At 48.8% G+C, this 19,298-nt stretch overlaps 1 protein-coding gene across 1 annotated transcript in view; it reads right to left on the bottom strand.

Annotated features, from left to right (window-relative positions):
• Positions 1-10,204: 10,204 nt before the first annotated feature.
• Gsto2 (glutathione S-transferase omega 2) overlaps positions 10,205-19,298 on the bottom strand; it is a 12,140-nt gene continuing 3,046 nt past the window's right edge. The window contains exons 4-6 of the mRNA XM_005352449.2: positions 17,976-18,077; positions 11,558-11,664; positions 10,205-10,376 (exon numbers count right to left, since the gene is read on the bottom strand). Coding sequence (XP_005352506.1) covers positions 10,205-10,376; positions 11,558-11,664; positions 17,976-18,077 — 381 coding nt within the window. The remainder of the gene's footprint in view (positions 10,377-11,557; positions 11,665-17,975; positions 18,078-19,298) is intronic.

The following is a 19,298-nucleotide window of genomic DNA, read 5'->3' as shown; positions in this document are numbered from 1 at the left end:
GGCTCTAGATTCCAGATCAGGCAGCTGTATTTGACCGCTCGTGAGGATGGCAGACCTATTCCGCTATAATGGAAACACACGGAAGAAGTGTTCCCAGCTTTGACTGAGGTTAAAAGCCAGGCTGGTACTTTAAGGATAACTTTTGTGAGAACTAGCAAGGCTCCCATAAGAAACAACCCGAATCTCCTTCAAGGACCCCTAATTTGAGGTCCTCCCACTAGACTTAGCCTCTTAAAGTTGCCACACCACCACACAACGACCAGACTTCCAGTGCAGGAACCGTCGGCAGGTGTGGAGTGGCAATAACATCCACGCTATGGCTCCCTGGAAACGGCACGTTGATCCATTATCAAAGCTGTCACCCAAATCACCGGGAGAGTCTGGCCAGTTCCCTTGAACCTGAACCTGCATGGTGCTCACATCCAGTCTGAAGTGACCATGTAGAGCTCTAAGCATACCCCAGTTGAGGAAAACTTGCTTCCTCTCAAGAAAACTCAAATGGGCTGCTTTGTCGGAAGACAGACCTGGGTGGGGGAGGCTGATCCTTTTGCTGGGGACTTAGGGTCACTGTGGTGCCAGCTGTACCACAGTTTTCCCTGAATATAATTGCGGTCCCACAGGTGAGCAGGGCATCAGGCTGGGGAGTCCTGGCAGGTTTGTACAGGTCCAGAAGTACTTCCTGGGGGCCTGATGCATAGGAGGCACTGATTGAGACAGGAGTGAACAGGACCCTGAGAAGGAAGAGCAAGATGCCCTTCCAAGTTCTCCTATGAGAAGCACCACACAGGGGCTGGAGAGATGGCTCAGAGGTTAAGAGCACCAGCTGTTCTTCCAGAGGACCTGAGTTCAATTCCCAGCAACCACATGGTGGCTCACAACCATCTGTACTGAGGTCTGGCGCCCTCCTCTGGCGTGCGGGCATACATCAAAGCGTATGTTGTATACATAATAAATAAATAAATCTTAAAAAAACAGAAGCACCACACACACACACACACACACACACACACACACACAAAGACTGGAAGGGCCTGAGAGTGTAGCTCAGTTAGTAGGATACCTGCCTAGCATACATGAAGCCCTGGTTCAATCCCAGGCACCACCTAATCTGGTATGATAATACGTACTTACAAAGACTGAAACCCAGTGTTTATGGGGTCCAGCACATCCCTGAGCGACCCTCGCTATCCGGATCCCTGGGAACAAGCTCCCAGGATGCACTGCAGGCCTTCAAGGTCTTGCTGGGGTTAGGCCCAGGAATCTACATTCTGCCAGACTTGCCAGCTAAGAAATCCAGGAAGGGTGGTTAGGGAAGGCCTGGGAAAGCTTGGAGAAGGATGGGCAGCCATGTTTCAGCAGTCCCTGCTCACACAGGCGTTAACTCCAACTCCACACCGGTTCCTGAAGTGGGTGCTCTTACTGCAATCCCCATTTTCCAGGCAAGGAAATAAGAAGCAGAGGTCAAGAGACTTAACTAGGGTCAAAGGGAGTACATAGCAGTCAGGATTCCAAATCAGCTGTCCATCAGATTCAAAGAAGGAATATGTATTTGTAATAGCGAGAAATCACAACGTTAGGAGGGAAGAGGGTCTGGGAGGCCAACCACGAACATCTTGAATGCTAAAGTAAAATCTGACTTCATGCCGGGAGGAGTGGTGAACTGGTGATGGGTTTCTGCTGTTGTTGTTGCCTGATTCATCTACAGCTACAGAGAAATGGGTACCAGGCTTTTTTTAGGCCGCCGACCAGCTCCCCAATCATAACACACTGACATATGATCAGCTTGGAACGCTCTGCCTTAGCTTAGCTCTTATTTTACTCTGTTTCTCTGAATCCACGGTTTGCCTCAGGACTTTCTCTCTCTCTCTCTCTCTCTCTCTATATATATATATATATATATATATATATATATATACACACACACACACACACACACACACACACACATATATGGTACTATTTTATAGCATGAGGAAACATAACAGATTTTGCCTGATTAATGTAATATTCCGGAACAGTAATGAGTTATGAGCTCACTGTGACAGGAGGCGCTGAGGAGCAAGTACCTGTCCTCCAGAGCAAGGACGGCAGCAACAGTCAGTGAGTGTCCAGTCTCTGCGAGGCTGGGATTCAGAAGTCTCTTCTTCAGCCTCGTCTCTGTCTCCTTGGGGAGCTGGGGGCTTGCTTGGTTTGGCCAGTAGTGAACTCCAAGCAGAGCCGAGAATCACTTGCAGGGGGAAATACGTGCCTGCAGCTGCCCTCATCCCCCTCCCTGTACCCTGCTTTGTCCTGCCCAGGGAGGGGAGTTTTTAGACTCAACTTTTCTCAGTGCCTTCTAAAGATAGCTGTTCTCTTAGCTAGCTAGCGTTCACACACACACACACACACACACACACACACACAGCAATACCATCATAATTTTTTTAACTGACAGAAATCAAGTTCTCACTGCTACCTCTGAGTTCAGTCCTCAGAAGTCACCAGTGTTTCCTGAGCCTTCCCCTCACTCTCCCCAGACTACGCACATTACATGTGTGAACGCCTTCCTCCTGCTCTTCCACACATGGCAGCAGCGCACCATCTAACTTTCCCGCTCGGCCTGTTGAACACTTGGCTGTACCTTTTTCTTTAAAATAGCTGCTCACTGTCTCACTTGGTGTTCCCACATGCCTCGATTTACTCATCTCCCCTACCAAGAAGCCCTATCATCTCCACGCTTCTGGTTTTTTCTCTTAGAAACAACACTGGAGTGAACATGTGTGAGCACTCACTCTATTCTGAAGTAAACCTTCCTTTCCCAGCTGTCACAGTATCCCATAGCAACAACCTGCTTCATGTGTGTTTACCACCAAGAGTCTTCCCATAGACACAGGTAAAATCATCCTGACACAGGATGAACAACAAAACACGGACCTGAGAGCTGAGCAGCAGGCACACTACTGAGTCAGGGGAAGCCAACTCTGTAAGACGATGGCTCTGACCCAAAGAACTGGGCCTGTTTGGAAGTCCAAAGACTACGGACTGTCAAGATCCCTATAGAATGCAAGTCATTGGGAATAAGATTGGGCAGCTCTGAGGCCTACTAAAGAGGAACGTGAGATGAGCCAGATCAGTCTTGTGTTTGAGCTCTTAGCCAGTTAGCTTTCTCACGCACGAGAAAAAAGAAGGCACATCCTCTAAGAAAACCTACAGCACCCAAATTGTTCTCTAAAGCACAATTAATCACAGCTCAGGAACTGAAATTGGGGTTCAGCCTGAAGATCCAAAAAGCAAGGCAACCAGCCACTGGCTCTTCCTTAGTCCTCAGTCTGAAATGGCGATCCTGCCTCCAGGAATCTCAGAATGAAACTGTGACTGAGAGATGTCTCCTCCCACTTTATAATCCTTCCTAGGGGTGGGATTAGAGGCATGCTAATAGAGGGGTTTCTATAGCAACCAGTGTGGCTACTGAGATTAAGGGTGTGTGTAACCACTCCTGGTCTGTAAGGCTAACCAGTGGGGCGGCTGTTTTACTCTCTGATCTTCAGGCAAGCTTTATTTATTAAAATACAAATGAAATGCCACTCCAGTTGTCTTCCAAATCGGTACTCATCTGAGTCTGCCTGGTTTGCTTGCCTCTGCACAGGACGAGGCTTTGCTTTAGGGGTGAAGTAGCATTTCCCACCCCACCCCCAATGGTCCTCTGCAGCCCCCAAAAGAGACCAGAAAGCAAAACTGTCAACTTCAATTTATCTTCAACTTCAATCTCAAGGGTGTTCAAATACATTCCTTTTGTCCCTCCATGGGACAAAGGTCTTGAAGGGGCAAAGTGGGGTTTGCAAGATAGATGGGGAGAGAGTCAGGAAGACGTTGGTCTGTTTCTTCACAGCCAGTGGTTGCACTTTCGCTTTCTCTTGGACTGATTCTATTTAAAACAGAAACAGAAAGCAGAGACCCATTTCTTGTTTCTTCTCCCTAGCCTCCCTTGACTGAAGCCACATCTGTATAAAAATGTTCTCCTCCCAGTCTCATGAGACTTTTACACTTCTGGAGAGTGGACCGAGATCAAGTTCTCTGAGGACAGTGATCGGACAGCCCCCCCTAAAAGACTGACCATGGCCTTGAGTCTCTTCCAACATGCATAAATATTTTTTTAAAAAATTGCTGACTGAGGATTCCGGAAGGCGGGATGTAGCCGGATGATAACTGAAGGATGCAGTTATTCTAATTCAAATGGGGGATATGACGCAGCTCTTCCATGCCCAGCGTAGACCACATTCCAGGAATCGGGGCCAAGCCGGATCACAGCAGAAACCCTAAACAGCCAGGCTTTCCTGAACCCACAGCTTCACCCAGTACCGGTTCTAAGAAACCTTTCCATGGTTTCCTCAGTGGTGCTCTATGCTCTGCCAGACAGGAAGCTCCACGAGCCACAGGCATCCAGACAAGGACAACCATTAAGTATTGGGTTGTTCAGCTGGCTACTTAATGACCCAGAAAGACTCAAGGAAGAGCAAGCCCTTGCCCCAACTCCACACCTTCCCGTGTAAAGGCCCACACATGAGACCCGTTTTCTCTGGGCACCCAGCCATATCCCAGGGAGCCTGCAGCTGCAGGGACCAGTAGCTGGGACTACTGTCTAGCTGTGGTACATCTTAGCACGGCAAGATTCGGTCTTACTGTAAGTCTGGGTTTTGCCTCCATTACCTCAGCTGTGAAATGGGGATATTGATGCAAGTGAGAATACGAAGTGAACAGGTGTGTATGAAGCACTAGGCTTAGGGCCCCAAGAATGGACCCAAGGCCAGCACCTGTCACACCTCCCACCCACACGAGCTCCTCAGAGCTGAATTCCCACTTCGGTTTGCCCTAGAGAGTCCAGCACCTCTGACATGGAGTCAGTCCGTCCTGGGCACCCCTTCAGCACAGCAGGACGTACAGGAATTGTCTCGTTCTCAGCTCCCTGGGAGCCAGACTTGTGCCAGGTGCCAAGGAAACCTTTAATGACCCTAGTGGAGGATTCTGCGATGCTGCGCCAGTCTTTGGAGGCGCCGGGCCTTGGCCCTCTGACTCTTGAGCTCTCACTGGCTCTTTCAATCTGGAAAACAACCGGAAGACAGAGCTCCCTCTTAGACAAGGAAGGAAAAAAACAGCTGCTCACAGCTGCCTCATAAGATGCCCCTGGGTCAGGTAGCCTGTTCAGTCATCAACACCATCCCCGACTCCTGGCTGCTCATTCAGCAAACACACTGGCGGCAGTCACTGCTGTCTATGTGCCCTGTCTATTATAAAGGGACCAGGAAAGCAAAGGCAAAGGAAGGATTCTTGCTTGAGAGCTCCGATCCCTCCTGGTGGAAGAGGAAGCTGGGGAGGGCGGAGACGAGCAGGAATTGGTGAAGGAAAGCCAAGGTTCCCAGAGGGTGAGGGCACTCTTGCAAAGCCTTGCTCTGCCCACTCCCAGCTAAAACATCTGGACAAGTCACAGGACCTCAAAGCCTCAGTTTGCACATCTGTAAGATGGGGAGTGACTCACCGTGCAAGGTTTTGAAGGGTAGGTATTGTAGGTGAGGTCCCAACATGCATTAAGTGTGTGGTAAACAACTTTATTTTGATTAATGAGGGTTTTTCCAACAAAAAAAAAAAAAAGAAAGAAAGAAGAAAAAACCCAACTTTTTATTGTCCCTCTCTTCCACAATGGGGAGCTGGTTTTAGCTGAAGACTTCCTATAGAGCTTCCTCAGAGAGCCCCGGTGACCTCTTCCCCTGGCTTCAGGCCAGCATCCTCTTCTACCACTAAAGCTGGGACATCTGAGGGTACCCTCACCCAACCTCCATGCTGCTTTCAAATGTCAGGAACAGAACCTCAGATGAAGCAAAGTTTCTCAAAGGTCTTTCTGTTCAGCAAGTGGACACCAATCCCCATTCAATCACTTCAAGACAAAAAGAATTAAACACCTCCAGCCTTCACCGGTTATGAGGGCTCCTCATTATTCGTCTGTCTGTCTGTTTTATTTTTGTTTTTTCAAGACAGGGTTTCTCTGTGTGTAACCTTGGCTGTCCTGTAACTTGCTCTATAGACCAGGCTCAAAACTCCACTGACCTCTGACCTCTGTTGCCTTGTCCTCAGGCCCAAGACAGGCCTTTCCTGACTGATCCAGGTTGGGAGATGATGGCTGCTATCCAAACATTGCCATAAAGGGGAAGCTGGCTGCTAACGGCTAAGTTGTCTAAGGACCATTGCTGTCCAAAGCAGCTGTGGTCATGGTGCGGAGGGCATGACCCAGTCGAGCATTCCATAGTCCTTCCATGACACACACATGTAAATGTCATGACCATTCTGGGGGCTCTCCATGTTCTGTTCAGTGGCAATGCTGGGAGGAAGGGGCTGGAGGCTAGTTACGGGAAATCCCTTGGGCTTCACTATCCGTAGTGATGGAGACTTCAACAGACAGATAGAAAACACAGGCATGCGGCATTTGGTCAGCATGGAGTATCCCAGTTCCTGTCCATCAAGAAAGCCATGCTGTGTGTGTGTGTGTGTGTGTGTGTGTGTGTGTGTGTGTGTGAGAGAGAGAGAGAGAGAGAGAGAGAGAGAGAGAGAGACAGAGAGAGACAGAGAGAGACAGAGACAGAGGAGAGGAAGAGCGAGAGAGTGTAAGGGAAGCAGAGCAATGACAATGGGTGTTTGTGCACCCTGGGGGACCTAAAGGGAGAGACTATCCCCCACCAAGGCACTACGACAGCCACACACAGCAGGCCTGTCATCGGAAAAGGGAAGTGTAATCTAGATTAAATCCCTATTAACACCCATAGCCACATCTATTGACTGAGATCAGAGAATTTCAAATAACATTTCGAAATTACCCACCACTCCCATCACCGCAGGCGCAGGTCCACACGCCCTCTGCCGTCCAGTCCAGCTAGGATGTAACTGGACTAATCTAGAAGGCGCTCCAGTTCAGAATCTCCCCTGGGAGGAGAGTGCTGCCCAGCATCCTCTGCTCAGGAGTTCTGACGTGAGCATCATCTACGATCATAACATACTTCAAATGCTTCTGGAGGTGGGGCTCTTGCCTTACCTCAGTCCCAAGGTTTAAAATGTTCCCTACAAGACAAGCAGCATTAAAAACGGTTCTCTGGAGATCATACAAACCTTCCCATTTTTCACATTACTGCATTTGTGTGTGTAAGTATGGGGTATGCATGTACACACGTGAGGTCAGCATTCGGTATCTTCCTCTATGGTTCTCCACCTTTTAGAGTCATCTTACATGTGTGTGTGTTTCACCTGCGTGGATATGTATGGACCACACGTGCAGTGCCCTTGGAAGCTAGAGGAGAGGGCCAGATCCCCGGAACTGGGGTTACAGACAGATGGCCATGAACTGCCACGTGGGTGTTGAGAATGGAACCAGTGTCCTTAACCACTGAGCCATCTCTCCAGGCTCTCACGTTTTGTGAGAAAGTCTCCCCTTGTTGAGCACACAGATGTAGCTAGCCTAGCTTGGATAGCAAACTCTCAGAGACTCCTGTCTCTGCCTCCCCAGTGCTGGCATTGCAGGCGCGTGCCACCATGCCCAGCTTTTCACCTGAGTGCGAGGCATCCAAACTTGGGGTCTCATGGTTGTGCAGTAAACACTTTACTGAGCCCTCACCCTAGCCAAAAATAATTTTTGACATAGCTTTTCTTCCCTCAACCCCGTTAAAAACTCTTCAAGTTCATGAACTCTGGCTGATTTGGGGTCATATTCCTCAGGCTCCAGCCTCCTAGTTTCAGCCACAGATTGGTGACTCCATCTCCTGTATGAGTCAGGGAGGTGGCATTGAGAAGCCAGAGGAGGGATGGGGAGATGGCTCGGTGGCTAGGATCATTTGTTCTCTTCCGGAGGACCCGGGTTTGATTCCCAAGCACTTACATGGCGGCTCACAACCATGTAACTCCAGTTCCAGGGATTCTGACCTCCTCCTCAGGCGCCAGGTACACACATGGTGCATACACATACATGCACATAAAACATTTAAACTCATACAAAATAAACCTTTTTTAAGGAAGAAAAGAGGAAAAATAAGAGAAAGTAACAAGAAGGAATTAGGCCAAGGCAATAACTGAAACCAGGACCCCGGCATGTGGCCTGGAGCCAGAGGTTAGCAAACCACCTCCACTGGGCTCTACCTGGCCTAGCTCTGGGGTTTTCACTCCGCCCCTAATCCATCCTTTGTGTTATGGACACCTACAACAGCTCTGTGTGACTCTTGTCTGAGAGTTTCCCATGGATACAAAGCCTATGCAAAACTTGGCTTAGAGGAAACTGGGAAAACCGTGGTACCTCATGAATCAGGTATTTGCACCTGGCATTGTATTGTAGGAAACTTCATTTTGTTTTGAGATTTGGAAATCCACTGGCTAAAGTGTAAATATAGGGGAAAAAAATAAAGAGGCCAAGAGGCAAAGGGAAAGTGTTTCAGTTCACCAGGACTGCGGCCCCTGCACCCACGGAGGCTACGTGCCTTCTAAAGGTGTCTCTGAGTCTTCATTTCACCAACCCACGTGAACCAGCACACCCACATACCCAAAGGCCATTCAAGGCCCAGATGAGGCTGAGGGCCTTCAGCCTGCAACCTCTCTCCCCGTGAGCACTTTTCTCCAGCCCATGTTTCCAGGTTCTTCGAGTTTTGTAAGCTATTCTGTGAAGCCTCGAGAGTATACCTCTACCTCTCTAACTCAGAGATACGCATTTTCTGTGTACCGCAACAGTTGGATCACAGGCTGGAGCCTCTCTAGACACCTGCAGAGTTCGCCAGTCCCTGCGGTCCTAGCGGAGACCACAGCAACCATTCCCTCTTTCCAAGCATAGGTCCTAGGGAATGATGAGTCACAGACTCGACTCTACAGTAACTTGGGTACCATGGCAACAGGGCACCACATCCGGAGCAGATGGTACCACAGACTGCCTGTCACATGGTGCCTCTTCTGGCAGGCCTGGTCACTTAACCAAAGAGGACTGCCTATTTGCACCTCGCATGGAGTAGCACCTGGTGTAAAATAAGCCCTCAGCCAGCAGGCAGCAGTGCCAGCTGAGATGCCAGGAGGGAAGGGGATTGGTCTGGATGGAATCCAAAGCAGGGGCATGGAGAAGTCAAAATGTCACACTTGCTGTTGCCTGGCATGGCTGGGGATGCTGAAGACCGGAAGACTTGAAGGGAGAACAAAGCCAAAATGATCCCAGGCTGTTAGGACACACTGGCATGGAACAGCAAGGGACAGTGTCAATCCTTCTCCAGAGAAAGTGGCAGCAGCTCCCTGCTGAAGGCACCTGCTGGCAGACCAGCCACTTTCCACAGCTCACTGGCATCTCAGTCTCTGGTGGCATGGCACTGCCTGGTCAAGCTGATGGCTGCATGGAAGCCAAGACAAACTGTCACTGCAAGGCAAGACCAGCCCACTGCAGCAAACGCTTGGGCCAACATAATGTGGAGATAGGAGGTCCATGGGGCAGGGTCTGTGTCTTCATCAGTGTTATCCTTCCCTCGCCGTGGTCCAGGATCTGGTACCCATGAAGCGACAGAGGCGTCTGTTGGAACCAACTGAGTGTGTGACGCACATCCAGCAACGACCTTTGCCTGAGCCTGGGATTAGAGGGGCGGGTGTTTTGGAGGCAGGATGCTGGTTAATAAAACACTATGTGAGACACCCTGAGCTCCAGTAACACCGGTGAGATTCTGACGTAGTTGGTCCAGGGTGAAAAACGGGTGTTTCATTTCCTGCTTTGGAATTCTTTCCAGTCACAAGACCCTTTGGGTGTCTCCCAGGCCCGTGGCCAAAGTTTAAACAGGAATGATACACATGCCTTCCCATGTGGCCAGCAGTGTTTCCCTGCTAAGAGAATAGTATTTCAACATAGAGTGTGTGCGGTTGGTTTCTTTCTCTTTGTTCTTCCTCCTCCTCTTCCTCCTTCTCAGGATTTCTTCTCTCCAGAGACTTTTGAAGAGCAGCAAAGGCCAAGGAGCAGGAGTCAGTCTAGTTCCCAAATGCACCTCCACATCAGAGCTGGGAGCTTTCTAGAGAAGCTACGGGATTCAGACACATGACAATTAGACTATATTTTACATTTCCAAGTTTATGAAGGACCTCAAAAAGAAAAAAAAAAAGAACAGAAACGCACTGACCCCCAAGACAACCCGTGACGCAGAATCCGATACACTGAGAATCCTGGGCAATGCAGTGATTACCGAAAGGCTGAGACACACAGCCCAAAGTCAAAAGCAGCAGGGTTGTTCTGAAAATAGAGATTCAGGAAGCCAAAGAATATGTTCTTATCAATGAGCAGGGCACAGACCGCGGGGTCCTGCTTCATGGTGGATATCCAGAACCTCAGCATCGGGGTGTGATTCACGCAGCTGCAAGACAGGAAAGGAGGGGGTGGGCGAGGGGGCATGTATCACTTTATAGAGTTGGAAGAAACAAAATTTTGGGTTTGTTTGGGAACTATGGCAAGTTTAGTGACTATCCAGGAAGCCTGATCTTGGTGAGGAAAAAGGTTCACTTGGAACTGTGTGTTCAACCCTTGACATTGTGACGGTGGCTTCTGTGAAAGTGGGGAAATGCTTGTGAACTGAGGCAGGGGGATCAAGTGTCTTCAGTTCACTGCTGACTGACCAACACCCTCTCTAACTGTCCTAGACCATTTTCAGATTCTACTCTAGGGCTTTGAAAAAAGAAGAGCAGTTTTCCAGATACTTTTACAATAAATAAAGCAATCACGAAACCTGGAAATACAGGCCTTTTCAAAGACGGACAGAGGAGGTGGGGTCTAGGGTCGGCAAGGTAAAACAAGCTAAGGTAAGACAGCTGGTGGATGGCGACCATAACCTGGGCTTCGCCACTCTGCCCTAGAGGGAGCTAATATAACTTACCTGCGTGTTTAACTATCTGGTCACCTTAGGTCTGATCGGAAGAACTACTTTCCAAATGCTGGAAGTACCCGGCATGCCTAACGCGGCTGACAGAGGTCGGAGTCGGCAGCGGTTCACACATCCGTTCGTTGTCACCACAGAACTTTGAGGCGACAAAGCCCTGCCACGCTTTAAACATGCTTACAAAAAGTGCGGTGCTTCCTTGATGTGCGGTTGCCCTTTGTTTATATGAAGATTATGCTCGCATTGCTTTTGAAACCTTCTGGCTTTTAAAGGGCATTCCTATTTGGGGGAGGGGAGTGTGAGACGGGGCTCAGGTGTGCGGCATATGTTACGACTCTGCAGGACCAGCTGTGCAGCCAGGGAGGGAGCTACAGGCTGTTTCACCTGTCTGTGAATACACAGGGGACAGTGGGCTCTGAAGCATCAGGAAGGCCTCTGCATACTTGGTCTTATCCGCAGAGATGTAGGTAACATGCAAGCCTGTACTTAATGGAAGAAAAACACAGGTGCTCTTTGGATAAGGAAGCACGTGTGAGTGGCGTCCAGCCCTGATTTCTGTTTCACAAACATTCTAAGATAGTCTACAGGGGAGTTAGTAGTACCCAGAGCATCTCAACAGGTAGCACTCGGTGATTTTGCAATCATATAGTAAAATTTCTTACTCAGATAGTCCATATACATCCAGCCGCTCAAACCAGGGCCAGAAGAGGTAATCAATCATGGATATATGGTCTCCACCAAAATACGTAGTGTTCTGATATTCAAGAATCTAGAAATATACACAGAACAATAGCCAGTTAATTTACACATTTGCTGACATGATTACAGATGCAAAATTAAAATGTCAGATTAATTACAAGGAAGAAAACCTCGCTTGCCAGTGTTCTAATTTCAAGAGATGGCTTCCTCCCTCTGCCAGGGTTGCCCTAGCTCCTTAGGGCCACAATCTTGGCCACACCCTGTTCCCTATCTCCCTTCAACATTGAACAAACAACATGGCTGGAGAATATGGAAAGAGCAACCCAGGCAGAGGTAGCCCAGCCCTTTCCTCAGCCTGGGACAGGTTTCTCCAAGTCCTAGGCTGTTTCTAGATCATCTCAGCTTGGAGCTGGGAAGCTGGACCTTAGGCCGGCATTGCCCATTCCCCCAGGGACATGAAAAGTCTGAGCCAGTTGCTAAAAACCAGCATAGAAACCCCCCTTGCTGGTGTTATGACCTCATCTCCCACGTACTCCTGGTACTAAAGGGGATGCTGCGGTCTGCACTGGTCTCTCTTTTGCCTTCTCCATGGGTTCAGAGCTAAGACATATCAGTGCTGTTCAGTGGGTTCCCCGCCTCCCAGCATGGTCTTCACCATACTTTCTTCTTTTATTCAAATTCTTCAAACTTCTTGCTACTCAGCATCAACATTCTACAATAAAATAAACATCTTCTTTCTCAAATGGGACAACAACCCACATAGGTGGACTGTAAGGAAAACACATCTTTGACACACCATAGCAGCTGTGGGCACCTCAGAGTACCTCGGGGTATGGTGAGGAGGCACAAGCCTGAATGAACAGCCTAGCCCCTGAGGGTTCCACAGGAAGAACTTCATCCTGACGTATCAACGAGCTTCCCTTCCTGCCTCCCCTTCTCAGAAGGGAAAGCAAACCCCATGGCCCTAGAGCCTTCCTATTCCCCAGGGTGGCAAACAGGCTCCCTGACCATTGTCACAGAGGGTGGCATCGAGACACTAACAGGACAAACGAAGGCAAAAGCATCTGAACAATGAGATGTGACTCCACTGTTTGTTCCAGACACTTACTAGTAAGACCTGGCTTAGAGAGTGTGGCCTTGGAGGAGAATGGCCCCCGTGGGCTCATGTCTGAACACTTGGTCCCCAGATGGTAGAACTGTTTAGGAATGACCAGGAGGTGTTGTCTTGCTAGAGATGTCACGGGTGTGCTTTGAGACCTCAAAAGTCTCCCTGCTTTTCCAGTTAGCATTCTCTGCTTTCTGTTTGCAGACTGAGATGTGGGGTCTCCGCTGCTGCCCCAGCACCATGCCTGCCTCCCTGCTGCCATGCCCCCCATCATGATGGTCGTGGCCCCCTAACCCCCTGACTGCAAACCCCAAATAAACCCTTCCAAGTTGCCTTGGCATGTTGCTTTTTCACAGCAATGGAAAAGTAGCTAAGACAGAGTGGGAAGGACAATGCAGAAGACGGTAAACTGCCTTGGTGTTCAGAGCAGCTGAAGCCCAACCCCAGGCCTTAAAAGTCCAGTCGCTGCTTCCTGATCCACAGATGTGAGCAAGCAGGCTTATGTTTTTGCTTCTGCAACTGCAAACTGCTTCTGCCACCATGCCTTGGCTGCCATGATTGACGGTACCCTTAAATCATAAGCCCAAATAAGCCCTTCCTCCTAAGCTGCTTCTTGTCACTAGAGTACAGGGCAAGTCTAAAACTCCCCTCACCGTGGATTCCTTGACAGCTGCCTCCAGGTGACACAGGACACCCTGGCCTGGCCTCCCTGGAGGCTTGCAGCTATCTCCAGGATCTTCAAAGGCTGGTGCTCCCTTCTATGCAAATCTGGTACCTCCCAGACACAGTGTTACTCCGCTCCTAGAATACTGTGACGGGGAGATCTTGCAAAGGAGCATTAGGTGTTTGCAGCATTCAAAAGGTTCTACCTTAAAATGTTCTGAGGTTGGAGAGAACCAGTGGGCAAGTGTGCATGCCAAGCATGGGTGAGGACCCGAGACCAAATCCTAAAATCCCAGGTGAAAACAAACAGATGGACAAAGAGCCAGTTAGGGCCTGAGAGAGGAACAAGACCTCTGCAGTCCCTGCGCTCCTTGCAGATACAAGGCTGAAACTGGGGAATCTGGGAAGCTTGTGGGAAGACACCCTGGCCAAACAGAGGGAAACCAACAGAGATGCTTGCCTCAAACAAGATGGGGGTGAGACTCAATAGCAGAGGGTATCCTCTGACCTCCACATGTGTGCCTGCTAACACACACACACACACACACGCGCGCACACACACACGCACACACATGCACACACAGTATATATTTATACTATATACACACACACACGCACACACATGCACACACAGTATATATACAGTGATGAATAAAAATATAAATAAGTAAAACGTTTTAAAATAGCAATGCAAGATTTGTTCTCTTTTCCCCACTGAAAAGGAAGACTAGAGGTACGATAAGGAGTAGCTGGTGAGTGACAGCAGCAGAGGAGGGATGTTTGGTTTGGTGAAGATGTCTTTTTTTTTAAATTTATTTATTTATTAAAGATCTCCGTCTCTTCCCCGCCACCGCCTACCATTTCCCTCCCCCTCCCCCAATCAAGTCCCCCTCCCTCCTCAGCCCGAAGAGCACTTAGGGTTCCCTAACCTGTGGGAAGTCCAAGGAACCCCCACCTCCATCCAGGTCTAGTAAGTTGAGCATCCAAACTGCCTAGGCTCCTACAAAGCCAGTACGTGCAGTAGGATCAGAAACCTAGTGCCATTGTTTTTGAGTTCTCAGTAGTCCTCATTGTCCGCTATGTTCAGAGAGACCGGTTTTATCCCAGGCTTTTTCAGACCCAGGCCAGCTGGCCTTGGTGAGTTCCCAATAGAACTCCCCATTGTCTCAGTGTGTGGGTTCACCCCTTGCGGTCCTTAGTTCCTTGTTTCCACCCAGGAACTAGAAGAGAAATCCTTCACCTCCTGCTAGGGGACTCTCGGGCTCCCCCTAGGTCGATAGAGGAGAAATACCAACAGGGAACACAAGTGGAAGACGTGTGTGGGACTCCCCCTAGTGGCTATCGGTGGTGTGGTGCAGCAGCCAGGACTCCCTCTCTAAGTCAAAGAGGAGAAAAAAATCTTTAAGGCGTTTAAGAAAGAAGTGTTCCAGAACTGGAAGAACTTATTTCCTACACCATGTACTGTTTTGAGCCACTCAGCATTCCAATTCTGGTAACCGAAGAGCGATTTTATAAAGCTAATCCCAGACTCCTTTAGACCACACATTCCAAAAAGTCCAGTATAAGATCTTCAACCCTTGCTATGGCCACCTGCTTTATACTGTTATCACTTAGGCTATCACCAGGAAATCCTTGGTCTCCAGCCCTCTGGTGGTGCTGTGTCTCCCACTGGACGCCCTGTGGGAAGTCGGAAGTCACACGCCCATTTCTGCAAATGCGAAAAGGCACCTTCAAGGGCAAAAGCGGTAGAATCAAGCCCACCTCCAGAGGCAGCCGCAGTACACTCGGGTCTGGGACAGAGACCTTTTGAGCTGAGAAGAAAATAAAAGGAGCTTTCAAGATTTTAAATTCCAGGTCCTTGCCACGCAGACACGGGACAAACCAAACTGAGCTCACAGCGCAGTGAACAGGGTTCCTGTAAAAGGGACCACTGCTCTGTTAGGAAGAAGGCTGAGAAGTGGGACTTTGGTAGGACTGGCCCCTCCGCTCCCCGACCACCAATTAGGACGGTGTTAGTCTATGAAGATGCAAACTCCAGCTCGCCGACATCTGGGGACTGATGGGACACCCTGGAAATACTCACTGCCATCCTCTGCAGTGGCTGAATTCTTTTATCCGAAATCTATTTAGTAAAGGTTAGCAAGTACCTGACCACAGCCCATAAAGCAGTAGATGGATGAAAATCCCAGTGAGTCCCCTTCCCACCCCTGGAGAGGCAGAGCGCCCCACGCCCAAACCCAGTGGAAGAATGCTCAACAGGAAACTCTGCCCCTGTTAAAATGTTATACTTCCATATACACGAGAGGTAAGTTGGATCAAAAGTTAAAACAAGTCTGTGAGTTTAAGGCCAGCCTGGTCTACAGGAGCTAGTCCCAGGACAGGCTCCAAAGCTGCAGAGAAACCCTGTCTTGAAAAAAAAATTAAAACAAAAGAGAACAAAACTGTGTTTTAAAAATAGTCAAGTAACCTTTAAATATGAGCAACTCCTCTTTAAATGGAATTGCACCAATTAATAAGAACAGCTAGTATGATCTTAAGAGTGGAGACTAGAGCATCCTTGAACAATTTTTACAAGACAGCAAACTTAACCAAGCACCACAAACAAATGGGCAAAAATGCCTTTTTGTTTGTAAAGAAGAAAATACAAATTGAACATTAACATTATGGCTGAGGATGGTAGAGCATGCCTTTAATGTCAGAACTGAAGAAGCTGAGGCAGGGGGATGAAGAGCTTGCAGTCAACCTGGGCTATACAGTGAGACCATCTCTAAAAAGAAAATGTGGGAAAGGTGGGAGGGAGAGAAGAGGCGGGAAAGAAGAGAAAGAAAGAAGTTAAGATGACGGGTGAAATTTAAACTCAACAAACCACGGGAGCTCCTGAGTGGTGCATACCCTGCGTAAGCAGACACGACCCGCAGGCAAACTGTGCAGACGAGACTTGTGGGAAACTCTGCATGGAAATGCGAAGGATGGGAATACAAAGCAGGCCCACAGACATCGAGAAGCTGAGCCAGAAAGTGCCTCACGGCCGTGGGGAGACAAAGGTTTCAGACGCTCATTCCCTCAGTGATGTTTCAGTCAAATCTGATAACAGCTGAAAAAGAACCAAGCAGAGCAGCAGAGCCAATGCCTAAAGGCAAGATCACATGACTGTGAGGGAAAACCAAACACCACCAGGAACAAAATCTGTCCAATCTAGAAAGCTACCGCACTACCACCACGAAAAGGTTTGGAATAGGTCACTGGCAGAAAAAAAGAACTCCTGATAGGTCCTTCCATGCTGGAATCCACAAAGACAAGAAAAACAGAACTTGGCTCGAGTGTGATGCTGAAGTGGAAAAGTCAATACCATATAAAAATAAAACTGGATTGAGAGGAGAGAAAGGGAGAGGGAGAGGGAGAGAGGGAGGGAGAGAGAGAGGGAGAGGGAGAGAGAGAGAGATTAGCTGGGAATGATGACACACTTTCAATCCCAGCACTTGGAAGGCAAAGACAGGCAGATCTCTGTGAATCCAAGGGCTACATAGTAAGAGACCCTGTCTCAAAAACAAAAAACAAAAACAACCTCCACCAAACATAGAGAAATTAACAACTCTCTGCTCAGAGAGGTTTTGGCTGCTTCTTTTCAAGCAGTGTTGCCTCTTCGTGAGCAAAGACTCTCTTATTAGATGGCTCTTTCAACACTGCGATTAAAGGCAGTGTTGGTGAAGCAGTTCTAGAACCATCCCCAGGATTCCTCTTGGTCAAGGCTCCAGAGTCCAGCAAAGCCACTGCCACCGAGGGGTTGTTGGAGTCTGAGGCCTCAGGACACAAGTGAATATTTCTTATTACTCTCAAATCACTGCAACTGTACAGTTGCAAGACAAGAAACACAAGCTTTTGCGGATTTAATCTGTAACTAGGCGATAAAGTCAAAGGGAAGAATATTAATAGCCAGCCATCTCGTAAAGGGATAAAGACAGCAGTTTTCTGGCTGTCAACAGGGGAGCAACCTCATCCATAAAAAGAATTCATTTTGGTTTCCAGACCAAAGGTAAAGAGACCCACAGAGCATACTCAGAGTGGGGTGGGTGGTAGGGAGCTCCATTACTGCCCTGGTACAGCAGATTCTACCAGCAAAGACTGCTCCCTGTCCATCCACTGACCTTCCATTTCTAAAACACACAAAACTGATTTTATTTGGGGTACCTCAACTAAAAGATAGCTTCTCCCCCCACCTCAGCCTCCTCTGCTAGCTTCATGAGGAAGCATGGAAGCAGCCCTGGACTCCCTCTGGCTTCCCAATGTGAGAGAACAAACCATCATTAGACAAGCCTTCAGCAGTTAGGTCCCACACAGCTGCTACCAATACCTCAGCCCCATCAGCAGAAATGCAGAGAGGGAACACCACAACTCCAGGAAAGGACAAACACATTGCTCATCCTTGACAACTCTTCAAGAATCACTCCAAAGCAGGTGAGGGATGCAAGCATTCACAGGGGACAGTCAGAGGACCAGAAAGGGACCACGTCAAAGCTTGGCAGAAAGTCTGCAAGCAGGTGATGGCAGGCAGATTAGAGGCAGTACACAGAGCTTGGTCCATCGCCTCTGACAGGACAAACACTCCTTCGTACCTCTTCCAGGTTGCAGAACTCCTGACGCAGGGCAGCCTTCAGGTCCGCACACTCTCTCCCGCATCTCAGCATTACTAGACATTCCTTGGTTAAGTGTGGGACCTAGACAGAGGACACAGGTTCCTAGTGGAGGTGTTTATGAAAACTGTCCCCACTCCGACCCAAATGCAGTGAAGCGTTCCAACTCCAGCACGGGAGGACTTGGCTACATGCCGATGTCCCCGTCCTTGGTGAGGGGTTCAGGGGTATCTCTGTGCTTGCAGGGACCACTTCTCACAGCAGCTGCTCAGGCTAAGAGCTTTCACAGGGTTCTCAGTGCCCCCTGCTTGATCAGCCAGTTCCATGCTGTATGCTCTTAGTGGGGACACTTAATCTCTTTAAACCTCAGTGTTCCTATCTGAAAAATGGTTCCAGTAACAATACCTACCTCCCAGGGCAGTCAAGGGAGGGAATCAGTAGTCAGAGAAAGTTTGGAACATCACGAGTGTTCAATATATGTTATTAATTACTAGCATAATTAATGCTATTAATAGCATTTAGTACCTGAACTTTTTTTTGTGTGCGTGTGTGTGTGTGTAGGTCAGATGTCAACACTGTGTGTCATCCTCACTCACTCTGCATCTTATTTTTAAAACATTTATTTATTCATATGCTCATGTGTGTTCGTGTGTATTGTGTGCATGCATGCACACATGTGGCACAATGCACGAGTGCCGACAAATGCATGTGGGGCTCTGAGAACAACCTGCAGTTGTCAGTTCTCTCCCTCCACCACATGGGTCCAGGGGATGGAACCTGGGCCACCAGGCTGGGTGGCTTCCTCGCTGAGAGAGAAGATGGCAGATTCAGGGGGACTAGCTGGCCAGCAAGTCCCAGGCATCCTCCTGTGTCGCCAGCCCCACTCCAGTACCGGGAAGACAGGCAAGCACTGCCATGCTGGCTTTTTATGTGGTGCTGAGGATGCCACATCAGGTCCTTATGCTGTGCATCAAGCAAACACTTCACACCGAGCCCTCTCCTTAGCCCTCGCCGAGTCATTTTCCTTTCTTTTCGAAGGGAAATGTCTTAACTTTGCTATCACCTTTTCTCTCATTACCAACACCCAGGGCTCATGCTTCCAAGAGTGCTGTCTCTCTTCCTCCAGGCACAACGTCACTCCAATATTTTATACCTTACAGAACAGCTCCTCCACGCAATTGTGTGTACCTTACAGAACAGCTCCTCCACGCAATTGTGTGTACCTTACAGAACAGCTCCTCCACGCAATTGTGTGTACCTTACAGAACAGCTCCTCCACACAATTGTGTGTACCTTACAGAACAG

The sequence above is a fragment of the Microtus ochrogaster genome, chromosome 8 (genome assembly GCF_000317375.1).
Source record: "Microtus ochrogaster isolate Prairie Vole_2 chromosome 8, MicOch1.0, whole genome shotgun sequence".
Lineage (NCBI taxonomy): Eukaryota > Metazoa > Chordata > Mammalia > Rodentia > Cricetidae > Microtus > Microtus ochrogaster.
The sequence above is the reverse complement of the archived record's forward strand: the minus strand, read 5'-3'. Positions and strand labels throughout refer to the sequence as shown.